The sequence below is a fragment of the Nilaparvata lugens genome, chromosome 1 (genome assembly GCF_014356525.2).
Source record: "Nilaparvata lugens isolate BPH chromosome 1, ASM1435652v1, whole genome shotgun sequence".
Lineage (NCBI taxonomy): Eukaryota > Metazoa > Arthropoda > Insecta > Hemiptera > Delphacidae > Nilaparvata > Nilaparvata lugens.
In genome coordinates, this window is record NC_052504.1 from 50,413,918 (window position 1) to 50,434,919 (window position 21,002).

At 34.6% G+C, this 21,002-nt stretch overlaps 1 protein-coding gene across 1 annotated transcript; it reads left to right on the top strand.

Moving 5' to 3' along the window:
- The first annotated feature begins 17,168 nt into the window (after positions 1-17,168).
- LOC120353224 (ATP-dependent DNA helicase PIF1-like) lies at positions 17,169-18,636 on the top strand. The gene has a single exon (XM_039436093.1). It carries the CDS (start codon positions 17,286-17,288, stop codon positions 18,618-18,620), a length of 1,335 nt encoding a protein of 444 aa, XP_039292027.1. The 5' UTR covers positions 17,169-17,285; the 3' UTR covers positions 18,621-18,636.
- Positions 18,637-21,002: the final 2,366 nt, after the last annotated feature.

Sequence of the window (21,002 nt, forward strand, 5' to 3'; positions counted from 1 at the left end):
GTCCTCAAACTTGGCCTCTTCTTCCAACAGCTTCTTGCACGCCTCCCTGATAATTCCAGCAAGATTGTTGACATTGAATATTTTATAGTTCGGAGTCTTGAAGGCTACGTTCTGAAATTCTTCCTGCTCAATGTTCTTCTCATCAAGGTGGCTGCGTTGGTATGTAGCCTCCAACACCAGGTTGACCTTCATTGGCCTGTGTGCCTGGAACTCCTGACCTATCACATCAACGATCTTTGTCTGCAGGCTGTTCAGCAGAGAGTGGAAATCCTTTGCTGGGTTGGGTAAAGAGTTGTTGTTGTAGAAGAGTGTCCAAAGGTTGTTGTTGAAGGCCTCCTCCAATGTGCAAAACTCTCCTGACAAGCTGCTGGTCTGCTGGCATCTGGTAGCTTTGTTCATCTGTAACATACATACAAGAAGATTAATAATAGGGTGCAATGTAGGTGACGATCATCTAGAGTGACACAGTCATCTTGAATGACATGTCTTGCACTCGATCTAGATGTTCAGCATACAATTACTATATATATATATATATATATATATATATATATATATATATATATATATATATATTATATATATATATATATATATTGTCATGGTGAGATTCGCCAAACAGCTTTGATAAGCAACTTTCTATACTGAAAAGCTAAAAATTACTTACCCACTTTTATTGGCTGTTGAAATAACAACAAAATCTATGATATATTCATTTATTAAGATCCAGATTCAAACAGTTGTAAATGGTTTTCGAATAACCTATAACAGCATAATGAATGTTTGTTTACACACAATAAGGGTTAGTTTCTCGATGCAACTGAGCCGGCTACCTTATCAGTCAGCTGATAACCGGCATGTCTGTTTCTGGTTGTTGACTGCTTGCTTCGATTTTCAATTTTATTATATTGTTTATTGTACACTCTGACCTGCTGAAAAATCTGCTCATTGTTCCCCTATTTGTTTTTGCTTGTTTTCTCGTTTTTATTTGTAAAATTATTAATTTATTCTATATGGCACACCTGAGCACATTTTCTTCATTTGTAGCCATCCTATTGGTAGATTCGTTTTTCTGACCAGTGATTGGTCATTAACTGGTCATGTGACCTTTTCTTCCCCAAACCTAGCTTCTCAATTTCTGAGAAGAAGGAAGAGAGAGAGAGATTAACTGAGCATTCCAATGGAGAGTCGTTTGTAACTCCTATTTGTTATTTTTTGTCATTTTAAATGTTTCATTGTTAAATTTATGTAAGAGTGCTAAATTCAATTAATGTAGAGTTCCCGTAATGTTAGAATTTAATTTGATTACCAAGTCTCAGTTGAAAAGGAGTTATTAATTATTGTTAAAATCGCGAGCCAAATAATGAAGCCTAATATGATGCCATGCAGCCTGACGAAAGATGCCAGCCATGCAGTGAACAAATCTTCATGAGTGAGTGCGCGTACATTATGGGCCCATACAAATGTGAGTGATTTATAATATCATTATTTCAAAATCTCTTTGACTCAATTTTCTATAGACAAACTGGTATATCGTTTGTAAAAATTCTGACGTTACACTGTCCAAACTTGAGTCGGGCAACCCTTGGGTGAAAGCACTACATGCTCATCCTTAATAAATTTATAAACTTGAAAGAACTCTTTAAAATTCAAATTATAAATATATTTATTGTTTATTGTTAATCCTTCATTATCAAATTCATTTATTAATTATTGAACAAACAATATTCTTTTATGATTCAGTGAATTTAAATAAATGCAACTTGTCATCACATGTTGTTCCTTAGTGACCCTGTGTTCGACCTTGCTTATAGCTTATTTATTTGCTAATATCATATTCATTTCAGGGGTCAATGGTAACCCATCATTGAGTTACTTGATCTTGAGAAAAATAGTACAATTAATCCTTTGATTAATTGTCAGGAAAATAATCTAGTATACTCTAGACTTTTTTCCCTATTTCGTGTGACAAGGGTACTTCCCAAAACAGGAGTTAACCCTCGGATAAGTGCCATCACCGACAGGAGACTGGTATATCCCTCACAATATATATGACACATATATAAAAATAATTTTATATTTATATATAAAATTGACAATTTCCTGATATTCAGATTACCTCAGATTTTCTAGAGCTCTGGAGCTCTAGAAAATCTGAGGTAATCTGAATATCAGGAAATTGTCCAAGTATTTTTATTTTTATAGTGATTTATCTGAATAACCTGTAAGATCATGTTAAATTATGTTTTAATATGGGAGGTTATACTTTTTTATTCTTTCAAATGATGATAAGATGATCATTATTATAAATGTTTCGATTCTTGAATAATTAACACAAATAATGAAAAGTTTTTTGATCAAAAGTTCTTTTTGGCAGTGACTACTGCTAGAGATTTAGCCATGGTGACTAGTAACTTGATAACAAAAAGGTTTTATCACAATTTAAATTGACTATAATAACTTGAGGTACAATAAATAATTGAAATAGCTAGAATAGCCATAATAAGCTGAGAAAATTGCTATAAAACAATGCAATTATTGAAATTGAGGTTTTTTGAAATTACAATTCAAAAGACAAGTTAGCTTATATGAGGCATAGGAGGAAAAAAGTCGAATAAAATTTGAAATATGCAGCTAATAATGCAGTTGAACAATGGGAATTAATATACAGAGAATTCAATTGGAGTAAGCCATTATTTGAATTGAAGTTGTATAGATATATAATGTAGTCATTAAGCATGACAAAGTATGATAAGAATATATAAAATTAGTATTTCAAGTTAGAAATAAGTAATTCAGTTTTATGATACAAATCAATATAGTTATATAAGTCCACAAAATAACAATGAGTATTTACTACAATAAGTAATTTGCCACAAGTCATCAACTTATTTTTGATTGAATAGCAAAAAACAGTAGAGGTCTCAAGTTAATGAAAATGTTGAGAGGGAGAGAATATTATAGTCGAGGGAGAGAATAGAATTGTTTTGTTTCAATTTGCAATAAGCACCAATCAGTAATACAGTGGCTTGATTGTACTGACAGAACAGCAGTAAATCAAAGCCAAGTTGAATAATGAACAAATCTTGACTTGCACAATAACAATAATCAGAAATCATGTTTGAACTTGATGGAACAAACTGAATGACTGATAGCTTGAATGAGAAGCAAATGGACATAATATTTCCAATAAAATGAAATATTGATTCACAAAATCCAGCCCAGAGGACCAAAATATAGGGGATTGAGGATATTAAGGAAATAAGAAGAGTAGTAGAATAAGACTGTATTCAAATGGTGGACCAGAGGAAGGGGTGAGGATACCACAAAATGTGATGCAAAGGTTAAATAATAATGAAATTGATAAATTAATCTAAATACCTTGATATTGTTCCTTTTGACCATACATAATTGAAGTGAGGTGGAACAATAATTGCAGTAAGGAGTTGAGGTATGAGTTAAGGTTTTCACAGCCAGTATAATAATATATCATTAAAAAAATAGGAATCAAATTAGGTTTTCCACAACACTGGTAATAATAAGAGAATAATATTGTGGAGATGTTTTAACAAGAGCAGTTTATAATGACAGACGAATAGAAGCTTCTCCTAGCGATCACTTCATATGAATGGGAAGCCGGGTGACGCTTCTACTGAACATGCGCTAGATTACAAAGAAAGAGTTTCTGCTCAACCACAAGTAACCAATATAAACCAGTAGAGGGCTGATGGCAAATTACATATATGAATTAGCTAGGACTCTGAAGCTACAATAGATAATAATACTGAATACAAAACAGTATCTTATTGCAGAATACTTTATTCATTTCTAGAAGCATAAACTGATTCTGTTTCATAAACTATTTTGTAAGAACATTCAGTACCAAGGATATTACCCAAGTAGTTCCAAAATTATCCACCAGATTTCGTGATAAATGCAGTACTATTATGTTAGAGGTTCAATTCTATTATACTATGAAAATTGAATTTGAATAGTATATAATATCTTATTTGCATTTCATTTATCCAAATAAAATGATAGTATCTTATTGCAAAATACTCTATTCAATTCTAGAAGCATAAACTGATTCTGTTTCCTAAACTATTTTGTAGACATGTTCACATCAAATCATAATCAGCTGACTTCAAGGTTATTTTACAGCTCTAGGGCGATAAAAATTTTACAGGCCTGTTCAGAAAACAATCACTTTCGGCCTTCATATGATGCACGAGAACCAGCTCATTACATCCAAGTGGGGCGAAAAATTTATTCAAATATATGAAATTAAATGTAAATACTGTAGTAGTAAAACGATAACCAAATAAATAACAGGTTTTTTCAAATGTATTTCGTTATTCATTCAAAAAATTGTTGTTTCAAGTTTCATTTCTTTAAAAACTAAGGCCCAGTTTCACAAAAGCTAGCAATAGCTAGTTAAATTTTAACTGTGATTAACTTCAGGAGAACCAATCAGAGAAGGTATTTTTGAAAAGACGGCTTCTCTGATTGGTTCTCATGGGATTGATCAAAGTTAAAATTTAACCAGCTTTTGTGCAACTGGTACTAAAACTTCAATCAGCCGTCATTTTGGATAAAAGTATCATACATTTTTACTGATGCCATCCCTCTTCTATTTTTAAAAAGACCTTGAAAATGATATACCTAAAAAGGGGTTTACATTTAAAATATTCGAGTTACAACCACTAAGTCACTTTCTTATGAAGGGTTGAAATTCAGTTGCAAGTCAAAAGGTATACCTAGAGTAGGCCTACCGACCTATTCACTCAATAACTTATCCTGAAAGTATTTTATCTACAACAGTCTCCAACTTATTGAAGGGTACCCATACATATGACTCACTCTGTATGATTATTATAGTAATAATATCCTATTTTATTTAGCATGCAATTTCTGTACTTATATATCTGGTTATTTATATATCTTGTTATTTTTATATCTGGCTATTTTCATATCTGGTTATTTATGTTTAACAGATCTCAAAAACGACTCTAACAATTTTCATGAAATTTGGAACATAGTAGGTTTATGATATATAAAGATTCGATTGCTCTAGGTCTCATCCTTGGGAAAACTCACTGAATGACATTAAAAGGATAATTCATCCTTGGCTGAAACAGCTGTAGATAGTAAAAAAGTAAGTATGTGAAAAATCAAAGTATTGCATCCCCGAAATTCATAAGATGACATATAGCACACTGTGAAATATAAACATAATAAATTGTGTTCTGTTTATCAATAAATAAAACTAAAGAACAAAGCTTGGTGCCCCGATATTTATTTTATTATTATAGGAAGAAATATTTTATCAAAGCAAGGAAAGTAGTGTGAGTGTGCCATAACATTTTTGTTGAAAATGCTGATGGTTGTTATGAGTAGGTAGGCTATAATACCATATAAATACCAATATAGGTATTACAATAAATTATATCAATTCTTACTATTACCGAAGTAGGGTTGATTACAGTTTAGTATTTCTTTCTAATTTTATTATTTCTCCATTTCATTTTTTCATCTATATAATAAGAGAGAGTAGGGTTGTGTTTGTTTGTTTGTGTGTTCATTTGTTTGCATCAAAACATGTCAACTTGTGGATTGCATACCGGAAAAACGGGAATAATAATTTAGATCTCCAAATTTTGCATAGATTCTAAAAATATCAATCTCTTGCACCTGGAAGCCCAAATTTCAATTTTCCTTCTAGATGTTTCGGAATTAATGTTCAAATTCCATTAATGATACATAAATGATTTCATAAAAAAATCATCAAATCATATTAAATAGTCAAAATTAAAGAAGGAATCTGTTTTCGCCACACTTGGATGTAATGAGCTGGTTTACGTGCGTCATATGGAGGCCGAAGTGATTGTTTTCCGACCAGGCCGGTAAAACTTTACGGCCCTAGGGCTGTAAAATGACCTTGAATAACAGCTGATCGTGTCCGATCTCACAAAAATCATAGAGAGATAATCTCATAACGACTGTAATAATCTATATAATTACGTATCGTGAATCGCGGTATTATGTCTATAATATATTTTATAAATTACTGTTTAATAATTTAATATTTATTATTGTGATTTTGGTATCAAACAATGAATACAATGGCTGCATTGTCCATTGTCAGAAAGGTACGTATCGCAAGTATTTAAAAGTGAAGAATCGAATTTGAAATCAAAGTACAATAATTGTATCAATATTTAAAAGTGAGGTAGAGTAATAATTGTTTCTTTTTTATTATCGAATTCCCTTCTTAATGCAATACAATCAACTATAATAACAAGAAAATACAGCAGAGATCTGAAGTTTAAGCTAAGCCTACTGGTGAAACTCAGCCTCGACTAAAAAATTCCTAGTAATTTTTCCGTAATTCATTATTAAACTTTTAGATAATTTTTCTTTAATATTGAACCATATAGAGAAAACATTAGGCCCACTTGAGATTGAATCTTCGAATGTTTTCTCTGTGATTTCAGAGCAATATTTTGTTGTGAAAATGCCGGCAAACCAGCTTCAAATTAATATGCCGCTATACACTAGTAGCCTACATACGTTACCTGACTTAATTCAGAGTGAAAATTTTATTGTGAAACAGATAATAATATTAATTTCAATAATATAAGTCATGAGCCAAAGTCTGTTGTACCTTTGACTATAGAAAGAACCTTCTTCTATAGAAAGAACAACCTTCTTTCTATAGTCAAAGGTTGTACGCTTTTTAGGAGTGAAGTAACCTTTTTTAGAAGTCTAGTTTACAGTATTACGTGTATGCTAAGAGTTATCAGTCAGGCCTCCACGTTCAACAATACGCAATAGCCGAGAGTGTAAAGGCGTAATACAACAGAACTCCAAAGCTCAGTGAATAAACAAACACGATCTAGGTTCGAATCTCGGTCAATGACATTTTTTTTGTCGATGAATTTCGACTTTTATTAGCTATTTTTTATATTAGTTACCATAATTTAAATTTCAATCAATTTTTTAGATATATTTTGAGAAAAAACTGTGAAATATGCAATTATATTAATTTTTCATCACATTATTTCAAAATAGTAATGAAAATTCTATTCATCCATCTATCATGAGATATTGCACCAGGCGCAAAGCGCGAGCTATAAAAATTCAAACAATTATTCGAAATATTAATAGTATAAAAATATGGTCACTATTGTAAATTATTAATTAGTAATATTGAAATTAATTGACAGTAAAAGTTGTCATAACCAAGATTCAAACTATCAAAATAGGCTGTTTGAATTTTATTAATTTTTCAATTTCTTATAAATATTGGGAAGTTTTTTTTTTTGGTGTGGCGAAAAATAGCGTTCGCAACACGGGCAAAAATGTTTTTCCGGCTCTCGAACGCTTCAAGTTCTCGACTTCGTCTCGAACTTGAAAACCGCGATCTCGAGCCGGAAAACGTACATTTTCGACCCTAGGTGCGAAATATACTATTCTACTATTGCTTTCTACCCCATACCACTTAACCTCAAAAATATAGTTTTGATAATTGATAATTATTTTTAATAATAATGATAATATTTTTATTATAAATATAATAATAGTATTGTTTTGATAATTAATAAATATTTCATTTTCACAAACTCTGTATAATAATATGGTGAATGTGAAACAGCTGCATCAAGAAATTATCTCAAAAACATCTGCTTAGAAAAAACTTTTCCCCAGTTGCATGTATGTCAGTTAACGTCTAATAGCAATAAAATGCTATACTTCAATTGAGATTAGTGCTATCCGATGCATTTTGGTTGCACAAAAAAGAAATTTCAAGCGATAATGCTGATTAAACTAATTGATGTAGAAAAATTCTAACAGGCCACTCACGGGGAATTAAATCCAACTAACGCCGATAAGGTACCTACTGATAGCTGTCTTCCAAAATTAGTTTTTGGTAAAAAAAACTACAGAATTCAAAGTATGAGATAAATATATGAATGAATTTCATCTGTTAATAAAATGGAAAAGAGTATTCAGCAGATCCTGATTTTTGAGGTTAGTTTTCAATCTGGTTCATTTGCAGATAGCATGACACTGGGGACAGACAGAACATTTTTATGGCGTATGTGTAATGAATAGTCACTGCTTCAATAACATAACCTCCCTTTTTTGTCATTTGTTTAGAATAATAATTTTAATAACATCACTGTCAGATAAATTACAGTGTTGCCGGATTTTGAAACCCTTAAAATATTGGTTAGTTCACCGGAAAACTTAATCGGAATTAAAAACTAACCAATCTTTGTGGAACAGAAATGAATCCATAAAACTAACACTGATTTGTTAATCGGCGTTAATGTCCATATTTAACAGACATACGTGCAACTGACCCATAGTTTCGAAACTTCGTTTTCCTGATGTAATGTTTAGGCCTACACATGGCATGCATTATTAATTATTCAGCTAGAACAGCTTTTTGAGACAAAGTGCTAAACGTCTACAGTTTCATCAATGCTGTATCGGCAATATGAAAACGCATGCAGTTAATATGTCTTTGAATAAAGGTGTTGATATTTACATAAATAAATTATTCTCTTTCATTTTCATTTAATTAGAATTTCAAAATTATTCCAGCACTGATAGAATGACTAACTCACTGTACAGTCAGTCGAAAATTTCAATATTGGAATGAGGGGTATTTTGGCAAGCTGAGCAAAAAAATAAGGTCATATGCACCTTCTTGTTATATCTTCAAATGAAAAATGAGTTTTGTGGGTTGTCAAAGCTCCCTCTGAAAGAGAAACTATTAAACTTATCTTATCTTTTAGTGAAATAACAATGATCATCCATCCATCTATTATCTTTATCTATATATATAAAAATGTTATGTTGGTTTGTGTGTATGCAAAAACTCCAAAAGTACTGGACCGATTGAGTTGAAATTTTAACATGATATAAAATCCGCATCAAGGATGGTTTTTATCTACTTTTTACAATTTTCAGGGGCGCTACGCTCGCCCGAAAATTTTTAACTTTTTTGTTTATGGATTTTTCCGATTTTTGACTTCACATTCGGGGTCAGCTCGCGAAAATAAGTCGATTAAAAAAAAAAAAATTGACCGGGCTCGCAGGGTGGCCCGGGGGAGGGGGTGAAACTTTGGCCATTTTTGGCCAGATTTGAGCTGAGCGCTGCTGCAATCAAAGTGCAAAATCTGACCGCTAGATAGCGCGCATGTTTCAAAACGCAGCTTCCAACAGGTTCGTGAGATATAGAGTACCGGTAAACTACACTCTTGATTACCGTATGTTTTCCGGTACAATTATTGGATTTCAATTACTTTCGCAATTCAGAACAAAGAAAGCATACCAATGCTTTTTTTTCGATAATAAATTCGTGTTTCAGTGCAAATAATCGTGTTACTTGTGTTAATATTGTAGTAATTTCAATCAGTGAATGGATCGATACCGGTACCGTGCTACAATCAATTGGCGATTCAGTCGATAGTGTGAGTATAATCTTATCGATGTAAATCAATCTTGTAATGAATAATAATTATTGAGGCTTTTATTCTTGCATTTGTGTATTCATAATTTCTCAATTGTCAATGTTTCATAATCCTCCAAACCTTAGTTCATAAGCTGATCGGCTTATCTTATAGTTTCAATATCTTATTTCTATTTCATATTCATGCTATGTTTCCTTCTATCATAAAACAACGAGAAATAAAAAAAAAATTCTTATCTCTTTTCTACTAACATACCGGCATTTGACAACGGTGTTGTTGATAATGATAATACGATCTGGGCTGTGTTGCATGCTAAAATACAAAGTAGGCTAATATTTTAGTAGTCAGCTGGTTATTTGATCATATAAACAAAATGAAGGGATAGATTTTAATAATATATTAGTCTATTAAATAATTGATATAAGTTGATTGTTGGAAAGGATTTATGTACAGTAGTTTCAATACGCAATGCGAGATGATCACTCAACGTGACCAGCGTTCAATGCTCAGCCGGTCAGTTTCATTCCCGTTGCATCAGAGGCTCAGCATCAAAGATCCTCGCGTCGGTACCACTTGGAAAGTTACCGAGTGAGAGCGCTTATCAAAACTGTTTTTGTCTTTAAAACGCTCTATCTCCGGAACCACTGGTCGGAAAATTTTCGTTGACCACCCGTTTGTAGGGAATTTAATTGTCTTTATTTCTGATATAGTGAGATTTTTCATTAAATTGAGTATAAATATATAAAATTTATTTTATTCGATAAAAAATATAATATATTATTTTTTGGTGGTATTAATTTTTTGGTAGGCCTATAAATCTCAAAAAGGTTAGGTTGAAAAAGGTCGATTGGCATTTGCAATCACAATCAACAAAGCTCAAGGTCAATCTTTAGAATTGTGTGGTCTAGATTTAGATGTGGATTGCTTTTCACATGGACAACTGTATGTTGCGTGTTCCTGAGTCGGCAAACCAGATAGTCTTTATATTTACGCAGACAGTGGAAAAACAAAAAATATTGTATATAAACAAGTATTGCAAAATTAAACTTATATGAAATGTATTCTTTGTTTTTTCTCATTTCTCAACCATTCGCAAACAGAGAGTGAGAATAGGGAAAAATCTGAGTGCAGAAGAAGGCCTTCCTGTAAAATTCGGCATGCCACAAGGAACAGTTCTTGGTCCGATACTGTACCTCATCTTTGCCAATGAGTTGTGCTCACTCGACATTGGTGGCAAGATTATTGTCTTTGCCGACGACACAGCTGTGATATTTCAAGGCAACAACTGGAACGAGACTTTCATAACCGCTGAATTAGGCATGGAAAAAATTACACTTTGGCTCCACAGTAATATCCTGACTCTCAATTCATCAAAAACTAAATTTCTAGCATTTTCACTGACGGACTCCAAAAAACCTGTACGAAATACAATCAAGTTACATCACTGCAAAATAAATCGCATAGACTGCAATTGTCCATCAGTAGAACGAACAGATAATATAAAATATTTAGGAGTTATAATAGACGACTTACTTTGGTGGGACAACACATCATACAGCAAACAACAAAACTCAGGAAACTGGTTTACAGTTTCATTCAACTCCGACAGATACTCACACTGGATACGTTAAAAATTGTATATCAAGCATTGGTAGAGTCAATAGCAAGATATGGAATCCTGGCATGGGGAGCTACGTATTTCTGCCATATCAATCCTGTTTTTAAAGTCCAGAAACTCATCCTCAGAATAATGGGACAGAAACATCCACTCTACCCTTCAGATTCTCTATATGAAGAGCTCCAACTACTGAGCATCCGACAAATTTACATTCACAAATTACTCACATTCATCAGGAAAAACCCGCAGTTCTTTCTCAACATGGACCACACCCACAGCATGCGAAGAAGGAATATTGATCTAGCAGTCCCCAGGATGACAACAACTGCCGCCCAGAGAACAGTCACATACTTAGGACCGAAGATTTACAACAGGCTGCCAATGGACATCAAGGAAATGGTACTGGTTAATATATTTAAAGCAAAAACAAAAACTTGGATAATTGAAAATAGAATAAATTATAGTGAAGACCTTATTACAAACTAGATATTATGAATATTATTAATTCATTTTTTATCAATCCTTTTTAAGAGACTATTCTCAAAAATTTTTTCTTTTAGAATCTAATTATTTTCCATCAATAATTTTCTATTTTATATACAGGTATTCATTTACTCATTTTAATTTCTTTTTTCTAAAAATTTTGCTTTTTTTCATTTTATTTCTCACATAAACATTATTTTTCCTTTTAGTTTTGTAATTGCACAATAAACCAGATTTAACAGCTCACATAACACAGATGTTCATAATTTATTTAACAAGCATAATATTTGTGGTTTCCCAACACATATTTTATATATAGTGGGGGCCACAGAAAAAAAAATAAACATTCAATCACAATGTGCCACTGCGAAGCGTGGCAGGGTACAGCTAGTCTTCTATAAGTTACTATAATAAAGGAAAGAACTGGATTATATACACGTATACAGGTGTTAAGTATAGGAAAATTTATCACGTCTGAACTACTGGACTGATTAACTTGAAATGCTGGATATAAATACAACCTTGATTAAGAATTATTCTTATCCGAGGATTCCTACAGGCCTATTTGCAATATGCTTCTAGATTTCATTACGTCAAGTTTTCAATATTATTTGTCATGCTTTCAGTTGTTGTAAGGAAGCAGCAGAACATTTCTCTTAAAAGGGAAATTAGAAGATAGGTATGATTGGGGATCCTTCTCGAATGATAAGAAAAGGTTTTCTGTCACACCAAATTTTTTTCCACCATTTTGGAACTGCCATTTTGAATCCAACTTCTTTTTACTTTCCTTGCCCTATAGGTAAGGAAAGTATTGCTTTCCGAAAAAAATTAAGGTACCCCAATTTCCAAATTTCTATACGTTTCAAGGTCCCCTGAGTCCAAAAAAGTGGTTTTTGGGTATTGGTTTGTGTGTGTTTGTGTGTGTGTTTGTGTGTGTGTGTGTGCGTGTGTGTGTGTGTGTGTGTGTGTGTGTGTGTGTGTGTGTGTATGTGCGTCTGTGTACACGATATATCATCTCCCAATTAACGGAATGGCTTGAAATTTGGAACTTAAGGTCCTTACAGTATAAGGATCCGACACGAACAATTTCGGTCAAATGCAATCCAAGATGGCGGCTAAAATGGCGAAAATGTTGTCAAAAAAAGGGTTTTTCGCGATTTTCTCGAAAACAGCTCCAACGATTTTGATCAAATTTATACCTAAAAAAGTCATTGATAAGCTCTATAAACTGCCACAAGTCCCATATCTGTAAAAATACCAGGAGCTCCGCCCCATCTATGCAAAGTTTGATTTAAGATTCCCAATTATCAGGCTTCAGATACAATTTAAACAAAAAATTTCAAGGGGATAAGATTGAGCATTAAAATTTCTACAATTAATGTTCAGTAACATTTCCACCTAAAATTAAAAATAAGCTCGAAATTCGAGAAAATGTGATTATCCAATTGCAAACTGTTGGCAACTGTTGATTCTATTAAATGATTCACTATGAAGAGATTGCAGACCTCGTGGGTCTCCAGCGTTATTGCCCTGTCATCAGCTGGATGACAAATCTTTGAATTGTAGACTTGAGATGAGCGGGAGCACTAGCGTCAGGTGATCAATTTTCATAACGGCAAAGAAATTTGAGTGAGTGAGCCACACCAGAGTAGGGTATTTGTGCCGATTGAGCATCAATTTAACATCAAGGTCAAGGTCAAGGTCGAATTCAAGGTCAAGGTCAAGGTTGAGAGATGTTATCTCAACCACCACCCCGCCCTGACTGAATTCTCTGTTGGAATGAGCCCTGTATTTATAGACCAGGGAGGAGATGTTTACAGCAAGAATTTCTATTAAACACTGAGGAAAATATTTTTATTAGGGGGGGCGTGGCCTAATTCAATTCCCTCCCCCACACCCCTAATAGGTGTGGCCTAATTAAATTTCCCCCCCTTCCTAAGATGTGTGGCCTAATACCATTATTATTTCCCACTAGGTATACAACCAAAAGTCAAATTCAAGTCAAATTCAAGGTCAAATTCAAGGTCAAATTCAAGGTCAAGGTCAAGGTCAATGATGATCCCCACTTGTATGAAAATGTGAACCTAGTTTTTTTATTACAAAAATAACGAAGAACCTGTTGATGTTATAAAAAAATACAGGAATAACTTTTTTTAGTAAATTTAATAACAAATCAATAAACATATCATTTATCAAGATATAATGAATATTAAGTGAGATATGACATCTTTAGTGATTGGAGATCTCAGATTTCTTCAAGCAGAGATCGGAGATTGGAGATTAACAAAGATTTGATACTGTATGAATGAATCAATAAATAGATGAATAAATAAATATATACATGTTGAAAAAATGTACTTAATAAAAATGATCAAGAAGAAAATACCATTGTTGAAGAAAATAAAACGGAAGAAGGTTGTGTCTGGATCTGGAATAATTGGATCTATATTGAACAAAGCAATTGACTTACTACCTGTTGAACTTCATATCCCTGGCTACAATTTTTGTGGCCCTGGCACAAAACTTGAAAAAAGATTGAAGAGAGGTGATAAAAAATTAGGTGATAAAATTAATAAAGTCAAATTTGGGCCGTCGCACTCACAATGCAGAAGGATTAAGGAGATGGCGTTCGAATATCACTGAGGAAGAGCAAACATCTTTACGAGAGAGGAACAGGCTAAACACCATCCAGACACGTAACGTGGACCCAGCAGAAAGACGAGCAGCCAGGCTTGAGGATGCACGATTGCGAGCACGTCAGTCGCGTTCTGCAGCAACAGATTTGGTTCGTTTTGAACGCAATGAACGTGAAAGGGTGAGGATATCTGAAACACGAACAGAAAGAACAGCTGATCTGCATCTGGAATACAATCGTCTTGCGTTCCGGTACAATCCAGCTATTGATTATAGTTCAAGTCAGCATGTTGTCATTGGTCAGATGAGTCATGTATGTAGCTACTGCCAGGCTCTAAAGTTTAATAATGAAACGAAAGGGATGTGTTGTGTTGGCGGAAAAATCAAATTGCCTCAACTTGATGCACCACCAGAGCCATTGAAAACTTTACTTACTGGATCTACCGCTGAATCAAAGCATTTCTTATCGAACATCAGGAAATATAACTCTTGCTTCCAAATGACATCATTTGGTGCGGAAATCGTGACTGCTCAATTCATGCCAACTTTTAAAATCAAAGGGCAAATATATCACAAAGCTGGCTCCCTGCTCCCATTCTCAGATAGTGACCATAAATTTCTACAAATGTACTTCATTGGTGATGATAGACATGAAGTAGATGCACATTGTGGAATACATAACTCGCTAAGAAGATCCATTATTTTGCAGCTGCAGGAGCTTCTTCACGAAAGGAACAGTTTGGTGCGTTGTTCAAAACAGCAATTGATATGATGCCATCAGATACCCACAAAATTGTTATTCACGCAGACAAAACTCCTGCTGGAGAACATGTCCGGAGATATAATGCTCCAACTATAGACGAAGTGGCAATTGTCATAGTTGGTGATCAGTTCCAACCTAGAGATATTGTTCTCCATCGAAGAAATAATCAATTAATAATGTAGCAGAAACTCACTGTTGTTACGATGCTTTACAATATCCATTGATCTTTTGGGATGGTGCTGATGGATATCATTTCAATGTGAAAATGATAAATCCAGTAAATGGTGCAGAAATCAATAAAAAGTGCAGCTCAATGAACTTTTATGCATACCGCTTAATGATTTGGATGAACGAGGACAATCATATTCTAAAATTCCGTCAGTTATTTCACCAGTACCTTGTGGATATGTATGCAAAAATTGAAACGGAACGTTTGCTATTTCTTCGTTTGAATCAGACTAAACTACGCTCTGAAGAATATATTCATTTGCAAGATGCAGTTGTGAATGATGGTAATACAACCAACGTTGGAAAGCTAACTATTTTGCCATCTTCATTCATTGGCAGTCCACGTCACATGCAAGAATATGCTCAAGATGCAATGTCATATGTTCGTCATTATGGGCGTCCAGATTTATTTATCACTTTCACTTGCAATCCAGTTTGGGACGAGATACAGCAGCTGTTATTTCCTGGGCAATCACACGTGGATAGGCATGACATTATAGCACGTGTTTTCCGGCAAAAGCTTAAATCGCTGATGGATTTCATTGTGAAACTTGAAGTATTTGGATCTGTGCGCTGCTGGATGTATTCAGTGGAATGGCAGAAGAGAGGATTACCACATGCGCATATACTAATCTGGCTCTACAATAAAATAACTTCAGACGAAATTGATGACGTGATATGCGCTGAGATTCCACGGGCTGACAGCGATAAGGATTTGCATGCAGTGATCATCAAAAACATGATACATGGACCATGTGGTACACTAAATCCAAATTCACCATGCATGGTAGATGGGAAATGCTCAAAGCAATATCCTCGAGCATTTACAGCAAACACAGTAACAGGCGATGATGGATATCCTCGGTATAGAAGACGATCAACTGAAGATGGTGGAAATTCGGCAACTATACACATGCGAAATGGTGATATTGATGTAGACAACCGTTGGGTGGTTCCATATTCTCCTTTACTGTCAAAAACATACCAAGCCCACATAAACATAGAATATTGCAATTCTGTGAAATCGATTAAATATATCTGTAAATATGTAAATAAAGGCAGCAATATAGCAGTTTTTAGTGTGCAATCTGATAATTGTGACAATAATGCAGTACGAGATATTGATGAAATTGCTCAATACCAGGCTGGAAGATACATAAGCAGCAATGAGGCTGCATGGCGAATTTTTTCATTTCCCATGCATGAACGCAATCCAGCTGTGGTTCACTTGGCAGTACATTTAGAAAATGGACAGCGTGTTTATTTCACAGATGCAAATGTGCAAGAAAGAGCCCTTAATCCACCTGGTACAACTCTGACTGCTTTTTTCACCTTATGCCAGGAAGACGCTTTTGCCAGAACACTAATGTATTCAGAAGTTCCCTCTTACTACACGTGGAATGTAACTAGAAAAGTATTTGTACGGCGCAAACGAGGGGAGCCAGTCAACGGTCACCCTGGCATTTTCAAAGAAAATACAATTGGTAGACTTTATACAGTGCATCCCAATCAAGATGAATGTTTTTACCTTCGCATGCTATTGGTAAATGTGCCTGGTCCTACATCTTTCCAGCAATTAAAAATAGTTGACGGCGTCACACATGCCACTTTTCGCGCTACGTGTCAAGCTCTGAATTTATTAGAAAATGACCAACAGTGGAACATATGCATCAATGACGCGTGCAACACTGCACATCCAAACCAAATTCGCGCATTATTTGCGATTATATTGACCGCTTGCTTTCCTTCATCTCCCACAGAGTTATGGGAAAGATATCGTTCGCATATGGCTGAAGATATTTTGCATAGAGTATGCCTTGAAAATGCCAATATGACCTTAGAATTTACAGAAGCCATTTACAACGAAGCATTGATAAATATTGAGGACAAGTGCTTAGCTATTGCAAATAAAGTTCTTAGTCAATTAGGAATGCCAGCACCAACCTGAACTGTGACTGCTGCATTTGATGTAGATTTACGCCGTGAACAGAGTTACAACATTAATGATCTTCAGGCATATGTCCAATCGAACATTCCCAAATTAACGTGGGAACAGAAAGGCATTTATGATCGCATAATGCAAATGATAAATGACGGAGTTGGGGGGACCTTCTTCTTGGATGCGCCAGGAGGAACTGGGAAAACATTCCTCATTAGATTGATTCTAGCAACGGTTCGATCAAAAAGTGATATAGCCTTAGCTCTTGCTTCGTCTGGAATAGCTGCAACATTGTTACCAGGTGGAAGAACTGCGCATTCAGCTCTAAAGTTGCCATTAAACATGCAAATCATTGAGACTCCTACGTGCAATATTTCTAAAGCATCCGGTATGGGAAAAGTATTACAAAAATGTAAACTAATTGTTTGGGATGAATGCACAATGGCACATAAAAAATCGCTCGAAGCTCTTGATCGATCATTACGAGACTTGCGTGGAAACGTTCAACCATTCGGGAATGCATTGATATTGCTCGCAGGAGATTTTAGGCAAACATTGCCTGTAATTTCTCGATCGACACCAGCAGACGAAATTAATGCTTGCCTGAAATATTCAACACTATGGCGGCATGTACATACATTGGAGTTGACTATGAATATGCGTGTCCAGTTGCAGAATGATCCATCAGCTGAGGTATTCTCACGACAGTTACTGGAAATTGGAAACGGTCAGCTGCCAGTCGATGAGACGTCTAGACAAATATCACTTCCCGATAATTTTTGTAATTTAGTTACATCAAAAGAAGAACTGATCGAAAAAGTATTTCCTGACATTCAGATAAATCATAGAAATCATGATTGGCTCAGTGAACGAGCTATCCTTGCCGCAAAGAATAAAGATGTCTATCAACTTAATAATGTTATACAATCCAGTATTCAAAGTGATGAAACTACATATAAGTCGATAGACACTGTTGTGGAAGCTGATGAAGTAGTTAATTATCCAACAGAATTTCTAAACTCACTTGATCTGCCAGGGATACCACCACACATATTGAAATTGAAAGTAGGTGTGCCAATTATCCTCTTGCGGAATATTAATCAGCCAAAACTCTGCAACGGCACGCGACTTGCAGTTAAGAGATTAATGAATAATGTAGTGGAAGCAACGATTTTAACAGGGCCTTTCAAAGGTGAAGATGTCCTCATTCCTCGAATACCCACGATCCCGACCGATACACCATTTCAATTTAAAAGATTGCAATTCCCAATTCGATTGGCATTTGCAATCACAATCAACAAAGCTCAAGGTCAATCTTTAGAATTGTGTGGTCTAGATTTAGATGTGGATTGCTTTTCACATGGACAACTGTATGTTGCGTGTTCCCGAGTCGGCAAACCAGATAGTCTTTATATTTACGCAGACAGTGGAAAAACAAAAAATATTGTATATAAACAAGTATTGCAAAATTAAACTTATATGAAATGTATTCTTTGTTTTTTCTCATTTCTCAACCATTCGCAAACAGAGAGTGAGAATAGGGAAAAATCTGAGTGCAGAAGAAGGCCTTCCTGTAAAATTCGGCGTGCCACAAGGAACAGTTCTTGGTCCGATACTGTACCTCATCTTTGCCAATGAGTTGTGCTCACTCGACATTGGTGGCAAGATTATTGTCTTTGCCGACGACACAGCTGTGATATTTCAAGGCAACAACTGGAACGAGACTTTCATAACCGCTGAATTAGGCATGGAAAAAATTACACTTTGGCTCCACAGTAATATCCTGACTCTCAATTCATCAAAAACTAAATTTCTAGCATTTTCACTGACGGACTCCAAAAAACCTGTACGAAATACAATCAAGTTACATCACTGCAAAATAAATCGCATAGACTGCAATTGTCCATCAGTAGAACGAACAGATAATATAAAATATTTAGGAGTTATAATAGACGACTTACTTTGGTGGGACAAACACATCATACAGCAAACAACAAAACTCAGGAAACTGGTTTACAGTTTCATTCAACTCCGACAGATACTCACACTGGATACGTTAAAAATTGTATATCAAGCATTGGTAGAGTCAATAGCAAGATATGGAATCCTGGCATGGGGAGCTACGTATTTCTGCCATATCAATCCTGTTTTTAAAGTCCAGAAACTCATCCTCAGAATAATGGGACAGAAACATCCACTCTACCCTTCAGATTCTCTATATGAAGAGCTCCAACTACTGAGCATCCGACAAATTTACATTCACAAATTACTCACATTCATCAGGAAAAACCCGCAGTTCTTTCTCAACATGGACCACACCCACAGCACGCGAAGAAGGAATATTGATCTAGCAGTCCCCAGGATGACAACAACTGCCGCCCAGAGAACAGTCACATACTTAGGACCGAAGATTTACAACAGGCTGCCAATGGACATCAAGGAAATGGTACTGGTTAATATATTTAAAGCAAAAACAAAAACTTGGATAATTGAAAATAGAATAAATTATAGTGAAGACCTTATTACAAACTAGATATTATGAATATTATTAATTCATTTTTTTATCAATCCTTTTTAAGAGACTATTCTCAAATATTTTTTTCTTTTAGAATCTAATTATTTTCCATCAATAATTTTCTATTTTATATATAGGTATTCATTTACTCATTTTAATTTCTTTTTTCTAAAAATTTTGCTTTTTTTCATTTTATTTCTCACATAAACATTATTTTTCCTTTAGTTTTGTAATTGCACAATAAACCAGATTTAACAGCTCACATAACACAGATGTTCATAATTTATTTAACAAGCATAATATTTGTGGTTTCCCAACACATATTTATATATAGTGGGGGCCACAGAAAAAAAAATAAACATTCAATCACAATGTGCCACTGCGAAGCGTGGCAGGGTACAGCTAGTCTTCTATAAGTTACTATAATAAAGGAAAGAACTGGATTATATACACGTATACAGGTGTTAAGTATAGGAAAATTATGTTTGACGCATTATCACGTCTGAACTACTGGACTGATTAACTTGAAATGCTGGATATAAATACAACCTTGATTAAGAATTATTCTTAACCGAGGATTCCTACAGGCCTATTTGCAATATGCTTCTAGATTTCATTACGTCAAGTTTTCAATATTATTTGTCATGCTTTCAGTTGTTGTAAGGAAGCAGCAGAACATTTCTCTTAAAAGGGAAATTAGAAGATAGGTATGATTGGGGATCCTTCTCGAATGATAAGAAAAGGTTTTCTGTCGCACCAAATTTTTTTCCACCATTTTGGAACTGCCATTTTGAATCCAACTTCTTTTTACTTTCCTTGCCCTATAGGTAAGGAAAGTATTGCTTTCCGAAAAAATTAAGGTACCCCAATTTCCAAATTTCTATACGTTTCAAGGTCCCCTGAGTCCAAAAAAGTGGTTTTGGGTATTGGTTTGTGTGTGTTTGTGTGTGGTTTGTGTTGTGTGTGTGTGCGTGTGTGTGTGTGTGTGTGTGTGTGTGGTGTGTGTGTGTGTGTATGTGTGTCTGTGTACACGATATATCATCTCCCAATTAACGGAATGGCTTGAAATTTGGAACTTAAGGTCCTTACAGTATAAGGATCCGACACGAACAATTTCGTTCAAATGCAATCCAAGATGGCGGCTAAAATGGCGAAAATGTTGTCAAAAACAGGGTTTTTCGCGATTTTCTCGAAAACGGCTCCAACGATTTTGATCAAATTTATACCTAAAAAAGTCATTGATAAGCTCTATAAACTGCCACAAGTCCCATATCTGTAAAAATACCAGGAGCTCCGCCCCATCTATGCAAAGTTTGATTTAAGATTCCAATTATCAGGCT